The sequence below is a fragment of the Cariama cristata genome, unplaced genomic scaffold (genome assembly GCF_000690535.1).
Source record: "Cariama cristata isolate BGI_N322 unplaced genomic scaffold, ASM69053v1 Scaffold43888, whole genome shotgun sequence".
In the NCBI taxonomy this organism is placed as follows: Eukaryota; Metazoa; Chordata; class Aves; order Cariamiformes; family Cariamidae; genus Cariama; species Cariama cristata.
In genome coordinates, this window is record NW_009632455.1 from 1 (window position 1) to 11,166 (window position 11,166).

The following is an 11,166-nucleotide window of genomic DNA, read 5'->3' on the forward strand; positions in this document are numbered from 1 at the left end:
TCCCTAACCCCTGTGCCAGAAGAAACCCAACAAGCCCTGGAGCTCAGGCTGGGCTGCCCGAGGTCAACGAGCTCATTCTCAGGCCAGAGAAGCCTCTCCCTGGCTCCCATCAGAGCTCCAGGGAAAAGCTGCTGTAGAAAGTCTCCAGCCAGGAGCCTGGCCCCTGTCTGCTACCTAGACTTGAGACCCAAAAGAGACCAAGGCACAACTTTTCAACATTTTATTAATGATCAGCAACAAAAGTTTACAACAGAGAGGGCAACAGAACCGGCATGGAAGGACTGTCCAGCACAGTGCAGGGAGCAGCCCAGGACACCCACCACAGCACCCTGGAATGTAAGAGGCAGAAAGGGGCTCAGCCCAGCAGCCATCCGCTCCAAGCCCTGCACCTCCCCACAGGGGCATGCGTGCTGCATGTCAGCCCTCAGAAACCAGCTGTGAAATTTCAGCTGACAAGGTCCCTCCCTGCGGTAACCCGTCAGGCACAAGGTAGACTCCAGCAGCAGCAGCAAGCAAGACTCTGAGCATGGTCTACACGCAGCACCGGGTGCTGCTGCCTTGCAAATGGAAGAGCCTTTACTAAAAGCCCATGGGGTTCCCAGGCCTCGTCCGGTGAAGTGCCTCAACCTGCCAGGGAAGTTGCCAAACCGAGGGTCCCTGTGCCACCAGCCACATGCCCCTCAGCAGCAGCTGCACCGCTGCCTGTTACTGGGGCAGCAAACAATTCGCTGGCACCAGGCACAGCGGAGACAGGCTTTATCCAGCTAAACCTGAAGTAGCTTTGGGTCTGGTCTTTGTGCAGAGGCAGCAGCTGAGAAGAGGCAGCACGGCAACCCCGAGAGCACAGGGCCTGTCGGCACCTCCAGCAGCTGGCACACCGATGGCCCAGTGTCCCTAACCGAAAGCCTGCAGGAGGAACTGCGGGTGCTGCATTCTTTTCCCAGGGAGGTCGTTCTCACCAGCCTGTCCAGCAGCCCCCACCACCGGCCGAAGGGCTGCTCTGGAAAGCGGACTCCAGTCAGGACACTTGAACCTGGAGGGGCAGAGGGGGCCTGGGCAGCTGCTCCATTTCCCTCCTACTAAAAGCCAGAAATGGCAGAAGGTAAAAGCACATCAACATGTTAAAACATTAGTTATAATTAAAACTTTTTTTTGTCGTCAAATCTCCTCCTGGGAAAGGGGACGGGAGCTGATTAACGGAGCAAAAACTAGGCAGCGGGATCCCAACTCGTTATGTCTGCATAATTAGTGCAGGAGGAGCTAGGAGAGGAGGGTAGGACAGAACACTCTGCGTGCTGGCAGCGGTGTCCCCGTTCGGGGTCCCCTCTTGGAAGAGCTGTCTGCTCCTCAAGAGGGTAAGGCTGCGGTGCTCTGCAACCCACGCATCAGCTCACTGCTGGCCTAGTGTTTCTCCTCTTCCAGTCTCTTCATAGCCTCCAACACAGCCAGCTCTTTTGCTTCCTTCTTCTGGTTCCTAGCTTCAAACTCCAACCTGCATCAATCAGAAAATGCCATGAGATTCTCATCCATCCGTATCTCTAGTAGACTAAAAGCAGCTGGAGCACAGGCGCATTGCCTTCTCCTATGCTGCTTTGTTCCAAGAATGCTGCAGAAATCTGACAAGTAACCCCCAGACTCCTCTTCGAGAGCCAGCACCCAGAGCTTCTAGTCCTAGGCTGCCACACTGGTCAAACACTACTTTCTCCCTCTGCAGAAGATGCCGCTGTTCCATGCTTGGTCTGTCCTGGGACAGACCACTTAGTGCTGTAATACCAAAATCAAATTACCACTGACCTGAGCCAAAGTCACCAAAGGTGACGAACAAAGCTGTGCAAGAAGCAACACGCTTCTTTCCTCAAGAATAGAGCAAGGAAATTTTATAATTAATAGTGGAGGAAGAAAAATAATACAACATGCTGTGAAGCACATTCTGACACAGTAGAGTTTAGCTATTCCTTTTCCTGTACAGTCCAGTACATCCACATTTAAGCAGCCTGCACAGTTGATTGATTTTGTGCCTTTAGATAAGCCCTTCTCCTCCTGTTTGATCCCATTAATTAGTCCTCAGACAAGCTGGACGGAATAGTATATGACAGAACTGGGAAATAAAGAAAGCCAACCTGTTCTTGATGATTCTTTGCACAATTAAGTCTGTGGTAAGATTGCTGCCACTGTCCACCAGCTGGAAAATGCCACGTCTCTTCGGTTCCTGTGAACAAACACAGCAGACTCGGCTGTGAAAAACACACAGAACCTCTGGGATTACAGCTCAGTAGTGAAAGCTGAGTAGAACTCATGGCAGGTCCTACGGGCACCCAGACAGGCACGACACAAAATGATTTCCTAGGAGGCAGAATAAGTAACTGCTGAAAGCCAAAATTCATATGTGTGGGAGCTGTGCAAGGCTGCCCAGGACTGGCATAGAGGAAAGATTACAGGATTCCTCACTCTGCCATGAAGGCATCAGAAACAGGCAAAACAAAACAGTGACTAAAAGAACAGAGCTGTTGTGAATGATTTACAGGCTCTGCTCCAAGTAGCTACCCTCAGGGCTGGATGAAAAACAGCATCACCTGCCAAGGACTTGCTTGGGTAGCATCCTCTGCAATACAAATTGTCAGCTCAGGAACATGAACAAAGCCATGCTGTATCTATCAAATGCTGACAAAGAAGTATGGACAACAGCAGCTAGTAGCTTACCTCGTACGGATCAGAACCATCCTTGTCTGGCACCACCTCGGTCATCCCATGACACACAAGTGTTACCTGGAGAAGGACACAAAGTCGCTGACAAGATCCAAAAGATGAGAGGGACTTCCCTTGCCACTGCACTCTCTGCAGCATAGCCTGGAGATCAGCAAAGCCACCCTCTCCTGTACCAGGCTTGGCAGTGCATCTGGAGCTCCCTGTAATCCTGCTAAGCAGGCCCACCTCTCTACTACACCTCTGTGTTTTCCAGCAGCACTTTAGCTCCCTAAGCACATCACACACCAACATCTTCATGTCCATCTGTACACAAGGACTCTCACCCTGAAGTGATCCAGCAGGTCAGCAGTGACAGCGTAGGGGGCTCCAATCACCACTTCCGAGACATACTAGAGAAGAAACCAGGTAAAGAGCCCAGATTGGAGAAGAAAAAAACACCAAACAACAACACCCCCCCCCAAAAAATGAAACACCAAAACCAAAATAGAGGCCAGCCTGCTTCCTAAACAGACTTAAGCAAGTCATCCAGTTACAGAGTTAGGAACTCAAGTAAGAGGAAAGTGATTTTAGCAGCCACTTCTTGTCACACAGCATCTTTTTGTTCCAGTAAAGAATATGCTTTCTGGTAGCACATATATAGCAAATCCAAAAGTTAATTGCTCAGGGCATGCATTTCTGGGCCTCCACACATTCATTTCACAGGAATTTTCTCCCCTGTTGCAGGGAGCAGAGACTTTTCCACAAGAACAGGGCTGTCTTTGCATAGAGCAGAGCAGTACTCTGCAAGGCATCCAGCCTTTTCACTGCCAGTGGAATAGAGGCGGATGAGTTCAATAGCTCAGGTTAGCAAGGAAGGCAAGAGGAGCCTAGTGATTCCTCCTAAGAGCACACCAGCACCTCTGGCAGCCTGAAGTGATGTGTCTTGTCTTTGCCTTCTCAGTGCACACCAAAGAACTCGTGCAACATTGTTAGCTACAGGTGAACACCACCCAGCTCCAGGCAATTTCTGGAATAGCGCAGAGGCACCTACCCAACAGGCACTTACCCTACAGGCCAAGACACTGAGTGTTCTCTCATGGATGTTCATGATGGGATAGTTCTTCCCTTTGTAGCGATTTACTTCCTAAGGCAAAGCACCAGGCACAATTAGAAGAGAGATAAAGCAACCCTGTTCCCTCTCACTTTCTCCCAACATGAAAATCCTGTATTGGCCAATACATCCCTTTCCTGTCTTCCAGAGCACAGCCTGCTTGTTTCAGAAATAACAGGGGTCAAGCTGCTCTGTCTTCAGACAATGTTATATACAGACCTGATCAAAGTGCAGCCCAGCAATGATGTAAGGTTTCTCTGCCAGCTGGTGAACCTTCTCCAGGAAATCTACGTGCCCAATGTCTGTAGACCTGTTTAAGGAATTGAAGATAACAGGGAAAATAGGGAAAAGAAGACAGAAACAGAGGCACTGAAAAACCACAGCGGGTGACAGAAATCCCAAGGATTTTATTTTTGCATTACTCGTTGCCTATGTCCTAAGAAGGGTTGCCTCCCTCTTCCTCAGGCTCCACAGGTTCCGGGCAAAAGCCAGACATCTTTTCAGCTCCACCTTACGTGGACTCAACTTTGCCTCTGTCCAGAATTTCTACCTGTTTTGGGTGTTCTGGCACAATACCTCAAGGACTGTGCCAGGGATGAAATGTCTGCTCCAGATGCCCTGTGCAGTCACTTTGTCTATGACAGCCAGTCCTCAACAGGGACTACAGTGTGGTCACTAGAGTGTGGAGAGTATCCAGCTGTCTTCCTGAAATCCTCCAACAGCCACAAATCTCTCTAGAGTGGAGCTATAGCTCCTTTCTCAGCATCCTGTGACTAAGAAACTGCCAGTAAGAACTTCTGCGTCCTCCCTCACATGCACACCTACACAAAAGAAAAAAAGAAGCGGGGGGGCAGGGAGGAAGAAGAGGCAAATATCCTCGTCTGGTGCCTCAAAACATGGAAACATCAAACAAAAAGACCAACGCTACTTTCTTGACAAAACAGAGTAAAGGATACGGAACAGGTCGAACGCTCCGGCCACATAGATGATGGTGTCTCCTGGCTGTGGTTCCTTCCCTGATGCAAACTGGATGATCTTCTGAGATGTCTGTAGGAACTGTGAGACGCCAGTCCAGGGACTGTGACCTTTTGGCCCCTGGGAAAACACCACAGACATTTCCTTTTCAGGCTCCAGAAGGGGGTTTGGACAACACACAGAATGCAGCTGCAGGCAATTTGCTAGCCTTAATTTGCTAGCAAGTATCACAACTCTTAGCAGCTTGGACTTTCTACATTCCTGGCACCAAACATTTGTGCAATCTCACAAAAAGCCCTTTTTACCCTGTCAAACACAGTGTAAATCATCCCCTCAACAGCCAGGTAAGGATGTGCCAAGAAGAAAGCTCAGGAAGGAGGAAGGCAACAGGGCAGTCTCAGACTTCCAGGAGAGGCAAGGCTTACTAAGGGAGGCAACACACAACCTACCTACGCTCTTCTCAGGCCTTAAGGCAGCCCACTCACGCACCTGGCCGATGGCAGGCCGAGCTGGCAGGGGGTCACCCATAGCTCCAGCAAGAGCTGGATCCCAGCATCGGTGACACTGACGACAAAGCTGCATCCCCACCAGGCAGCAGTTTTGGGAACAGCCACTGAGTCACCCGCTCTGGCACCCGCCTTCGCTCCCCTAAAGCTACAGCTGCTCTACAAGACTTGAAAGAATGAAGACAACTCGGCCGAGACCAGGGCAAGCCATACAAACAGCAGCATGCCGAAGAGGGGCTCAGCTGACAGGGGTCATGCAGGGTACCTGGTGCCCAGATATTCACCCCAGATCCAAGCACCAAGAAACAGCCATGCTAGAGCAACAGGCCCCGTAAAGCCTGCCCAAAAAAAACCCAACATGGTGGAGAACAAAGAGGATGACTCAGCCTGGTCAGCAAACCCCCTGTGAGAAAAAAAGATTTACTCAAGCTGTAGGTCCACATGCTCATTAATCAGAGACAATCCAACACCCGGGGGCGGGGGGGGAAAAAAGGGACTGATAACTTTTTAGAGGTAGCCCAAGACGCAAGCTGAACACAACAGCAGAGAACCCCAGAAGGACTGCTCTGCTACTTGAAGACCAGACACATGAATTCCGCAGTACAGCATGCTAGCTACAGGCCTGCTACATAAACGCTTCCCAGACCTAATGCAACACCTTTAAAAACATCAGCACCGAAACGAGCATCCACAGAGGCTGTCCCTAGGCTGGAATTGCGGGCACTTGAGTCCCAAAGGAAGCGGCAATAAAGAATTTACAAGCAAGCCAGAAAAACAGCAAAGGCTCAATGGATGCAGCAGCTCTATGGCATGGCTGAAGGACAGTTCACTCGCTGGCCCTGTGCGGCCACACCTGCCTATTTCACTGACTATGGTAGCTACTTTATAGGGGCAGCAGACGCTTACTGAGGTTACTACTAAATGTGGGGGGGAAAACAAGCCTGCAACAGAGGCCAGAAAGCACATTTGGAATCCTTCTCAGACAGGACAACAACTGGATGTCCCCAACCAGAACTCACATTACCTTCCCAAAGTTGTCAGTGTGCTTCCGATAGTCTAGGTCCTCATCCTGAAGGGAGATAAAGAGTCAAAATGTTTAAGCACTCACACAGCTCATCCAACCAAGAATATGTTTGCGTGTGGCAGATGTGCTGGGAAGTCCAGGCTCAGACTGCACACCATTGATCCCTGGCACTGAACGCCAGCAAACTAGTTAACATCTAAACCAGAGCTGTGTCCCAGCATGAGTCAGAGGAAACCTGTCCTCATCTCATCCCAGTCTGGCACCACACAGTGAAGGTGGTTCTCGCCCAACCTGCAGATCTGATAGGTTGCACACCTAGGTCCTCCCTCAATTATGCAAGCCCCTACAGCACAGCATCCCTCGTTCTTCCAAAGACACTCCACTGCAGACAGGTTCAAGATCTCTGCAGACAGGTAGCAGCGCTGTGCCAGATCTTGGTGTGAACTTACACATTACGGCTAAGCCAAGCTGACAGCTCAGCACACTAAAAGATCGCCCTCTACCCCGAATTCTCTTGTGGGTCCCTTGTCTTGTCCTTGCTGTTATCTAGGCGATTCCATTCACTGGATTGCTTGTTTACCAAGTCAATTCAACTCACTAACCAACATAAAACTACTTACTTTATTTTCCTTTGGTTAGGTTAGCTATCTAACAGGTAGTGAGCTGAGGAGACTCAAGAAAGGTCTGATAAGACTAGAGACAGCAGAAGGCAGAAGCATGCAGCTCAGTGGGAAGGAAGAGGACTTTCCAATTCCGGCAGCACTGGGCTGTTAGATCAATGTGGCTGCACTATGTAGTCTCACCCTCAGAGAAGCCATAAGCTAAGCCTGTAGTTCCCACAACGTTCCTGAGGCCCACACCAATCTCGAGGGATTGAAGCTTTTACCCCCCACACCTCTCCAAAGCAGCATGGGCTGAGATCACACGGTGATCTCAGACAGGCTTAAGCAAACACAAGCAGGTTGTTTTGCTGGCACTGCCCATAATCAGCTTGCCAGTTCTCCGTGCACCTAGGAGCCAGACCCAGGAACTCTACTGCCATTTGGGACAGCAAAAGGAAAGAGCTGGCGTATGCCCTGGACCCCAAATGCCCACCCAAAGCCCTCTGACTCACTATGTTGCTGTGGTGAGCCTTAGTCATGAGCAGCATGCGGCCAACGAGGTCAGTAGTGGACACACCTTGGGTGCGTTTGCATTCCCTGCAGGGAGACAAGCAAAGGATGAAGCAGAAGCCACAGGAGCATATACCTCTTTCTCCTCCCACCATTACCACAGGGACATCTGGTAAATCCAAACCAGGAGCTGTCCTAAGAAAGCCTTCCTTCTACCTGCTCTTGACATGAAGTATATCACCCATTTACTGAGCCTCTGCATTATCTTCATGCCACAGCAACCGCTCATATGAGGAAAACTTACCTTGCAGAGACTTCCCAAAAGAGCTAAATCCCAGTGAGGCTTCATGATCAGAACTAGCATCTGCCAGAAACAGGAAGCTCCTGCCAGTCAGTTGCTAGTCTGCGACACTTCCTAGAAGCCAAAATGGTGGGAGCAACTGAAGGTCTGACACATGTTACAGCAAAATTAAAGTGTGACCTTAAGACAGCTACATTTCATCTGACTTCCCTTCAGAGCACGAACTCCCAGAAACTCTGCCCAAAACAGGATAAGAAGGTAAGCAGCAACAGGTTACCTGTATCGCCCTGCGGTCTTCACTTCCTCATAGGTATCCTTGCCATCTATTGTTAAGGTGATGTCATCTGCAGAGAGAGAAAAGCCTCAGAACTGCGTCCCAAGCCTTCCTGCACAAAAGCTGTTTTAGGACGACAGCAGCAGCTGAACAGGTCTGGTACATAAGCCGGACTAGAACTCCTGCAGTCCGAATCCCTGTGCAAACACAGGGGATACATCCTGCACCCCATGAAAATACCACGGGTTTGCAAGACTACTCTATCTGCAGAGACAAGCATATTCCTGGATGCTGAACACCATCAGCCATCTGGTCCGCTGTTTTTTAGACAGTCTAGAAAATCTGAGCTGGTTGCCCGTGCAGTGAATCCAGCAGCTGGCATGACTGAATTATTGTCTGAATGACAATAAACATCTACCGTCAGTCTCAGTGTTAAAAAGCCTTAACTCCTCTAGAACCGGTTTTAGCCATTGGTTCATGTTACAACTTTTACAGTCAATTAAACAGTCTTCCAACAGCCAGTTCTTCCTCTCAGTGATGGCACTTCTACAGTGACACCAAGCTACCCTTCTGTAGAGTTAATTCCAGTTCATCTTCGGCATGGCTCCCAACTCACTCTACAAAAACACCCCTTACCTACTTTTAGTGATAATACAAAATCTTCACAAGTGAAAACTTAAGCTGGCTCTTGGCAAAACAGCCAGTTTGCAATGCAGGCGCTGGCAGGTGACAAGTGCTCTCTCTCACACAGTCGGGTGGCAGGCTCAGGGACGCAGAGGAGTTCTTCTCAAACCCCACACCCTCACCTCAGGCCATGGGACAGGAGAAGAGAATATACTGCAGGCACAGCTCTGTGTGCCAGGAGAGAGGCAGAAACACTGCATTTGCTGTCCGTCACCTTCCAAGTTAAGTTCAGCTATTTCAAAACTTATCTTTTGCATAAACACAACCTGGCAAAACTGCAGCATGCAAGGGTATTATTCAGGTAGAAGTACTGAATGATTTGGCAGAGGGAATAACCGCAGGGCAACTGGAGCAAAGGCCACGAGCACTTCTCTGTTGCCATAATCCCTCGCCAAGTCTAGTAAAGGGTCACGTACCCCAAACACATTCAGGACAGGCAATTAAGTTAACAAGGGATTTTCACCCTGTCGACATGAAAAAGCATATCTATCTTATAGAAGATTAATGATTTATTTACATTTAACAAAATACTTGGCTTATTGATACCAGGTGGCTGAGATCAGACGAGGAAGGATATCAGAAATGAGTGCAAAGACTACTCCTGATTAACGAAACAGCTTCAGAGGGGTAGGGAGGGACTGAGGCTGAATGAACACTACCAGCAGTCCTAGGAAGGGACAGAGTACAAAAGCAAGAATGTTTCTTCAGAACACTGGTTCTCTTCAGTGACTAAACTGAAAAGTGTTCATAACAAGAACTAGGTCTCTGACCTCACGGTCAGCTAAGCCCCTGAACAGCTTATCAGCTGGATAAGGAGAGAGAAGCTTTTCAGATCTGATCTCATCCCAGGATAAGTAGATATAAACATGATTGTATTTCAGCACACTCACCTTTTTAACACCATTTTTCACATTTAAGTTTTGTAAATTACTTTCCCCTGTGCCCAAATTTCTGCTGGTACTAAGGGCAACCTCACGATAATTGTCAGACAACATGTTTCAAGTGTAAGTGAACGGGATGCTTAAAACCAAGGGATCTGGCCACTCTGAGGGTGCCTAGCACACAGACATATTTCTCCAGAATACCAGAACAGGAGTAGCCATACTGCCCTGCGCAGGTGTTGGTAAGGCAGACCTCTGTACACATGAGATATCCCTCGACAGTCAGCACTAGCCAGAATGTCTCTCAGTTTGCAGCAGGGAAACCAAGAGCTTGCAAGCCCCAGAGCGCCTGTGTTAATAGAACTATCACCTCAGAATACCACTCACCACCATGTACACAGAAGTCACAGTTATATTTGTCCAGGGTTTCCAGTGTGGTGACATAGGGAGCTCCTGGAGCAATTTCATCCACCCACTTGATGGCTTGCACCATTTTGTACCTCTCCTCCTGTGTAAAGACAGGGGGGCCCTTGTGCTTGGCAATCTCCTCTGGGTGAGAAACAGAAAAACCCAGTTAGAAGCATATACTACAGCTACAGAGACTCTCACGTACAGGACCCTCTCTCATTTCAAGGGTAGGTGAACTGCACTGCAGGCTTATACTGAGCTTGGAATTGGTTTGTGATAGAGAAGGAAGTCCCAGCTAGATCAGAAAAGATTTCAATTCCATTGCATTTCCTCAGTGTGTAACAAGGGCCCTGGAATTCACTGGGAAGACAAAAGGTCTCAGTGCCTCCCTGTACCCAGATACTTCCTACTGGGGGGACTACCTGGGCCTTCTGGCAGCCCCCGAGGGGAAATTCCCCTATTAAACAATAGCTTCATGCTACCTTTGGTTCATGCTAGAAAACATGCATCCACAGACCAATTTAAAATCCACCTTCACATGCAAGAACTAGTTCCTAGCACTTAACTTCCAGATGGACTTGAAACAAGTTTTCTCCACACAGTAATTTGTTTTGGAATATCAGTTCTGCAGTTTGCACCAGCAAAAACAGACAGATTTTCAAGTGGTTCCATTGTTTTTACAGCACAGAATACAGATCACCCCTCAAACGAAGCCTGCAAGCTCTGAACTACCAAATCCTCACTCCGCAAAGTGCGAAAGGGGTAACTCCACTCCCTTACCCAGGGAAGATACGCTTTTCTTTTGGAGGCTGCTGCTCCTTGAGGACATGCAGGAAGAAGCCTGATTCGTATGAGGAGATCTCTGTTCTCTCGGGGCCAACACTGCTGGGCGATTCTAGAGGCAGCACGAGGTGAAAAGCTGAGAAAACCTCTTACCATCTGTGTGGACTCCAACAATCAGATAATCTCCCATGGCTCGAGCCTGGCGTAGCTGGTTCGAGTGGCCATAGTGCACCATGTCATAGCTAGAAAGACAACGGCCCCGGTTCAGTCTGGGGACACAAGGATGCACTTTGCTGGGAAGCTGCTGGAGGTGACCTTCCCCGCGGGCTCCAAGGTTTAAAGTCTCCCTGCTATCTGTTATTACGCAGGATTGCTGCCTTTACAGCTAGTGCACCGGGGGCAGGCGGCAGCACTCCGTCACG

The 11,166-nt window shown here is 49.2% G+C and overlaps 1 protein-coding gene across 3 annotated transcripts; it reads right to left on the minus strand.

Annotated features, from left to right (window-relative positions):
- Positions 1–989: 989 nt before the first annotated feature.
- Positions 990–10,996, minus strand: PCYT2 (phosphate cytidylyltransferase 2, ethanolamine). Of its 3 annotated transcripts, none has more exons than XM_009706345.1 (12): positions 10,898–10,996; positions 9,941–10,102; positions 7,992–8,058; positions 7,416–7,500; positions 6,302–6,346; positions 4,753–4,891; positions 4,016–4,098; positions 3,752–3,829; positions 3,030–3,095; positions 2,701–2,766; positions 2,121–2,209; positions 990–1,492 (listed from the first exon to the last, which is right to left on the minus strand). In XM_009706345.1, the coding sequence occupies exons 1-12, from the start codon at positions 10,977–10,979 to the stop codon at positions 1,402–1,404; spliced, it is 1,053 nt and encodes a 350-aa protein (XP_009704647.1). In that variant the 5' UTR covers positions 10,980–10,996; the 3' UTR covers positions 990–1,401. The 3 variants fall into 3 exon arrangements, with proteins under 3 accessions (XP_009704647.1, XP_009704648.1, XP_009704649.1); XM_009706346.1 differs by having other exon boundaries at positions 1,152–1,492; positions 4,753–4,924; positions 10,898–10,979; XM_009706347.1 differs by lacking the exon at positions 9,941–10,102 and having other exon boundaries at positions 1,152–1,492; positions 10,898–10,979.
- Positions 10,997–11,166: the final 170 nt, after the last annotated feature.

Bases quoted from the DNA above. Each gene is read 5' to 3' on its own strand.
- PCYT2 (XM_009706346.1), bottom strand. From the start codon at position 10,979: ATGGTGCACTATGGCCACTCGAACCAGCTACGCCAGGCTCGAGCCATG. The intron at 3,096-3,751 runs GTAAGTGCCTGT...TTTCTTCTCTAG, and splicing joins TCAGTGTCTTGGCCTGTAGG to TATGTCTCGGAAGTGGTGAT. The intron at 2,210-2,700 runs GTAAGCTACTAG...GTTTGTTCACAG, and splicing joins ATGGTTCTGATCCGTACGAG to GAACCGAAGAGACGTGGCAT.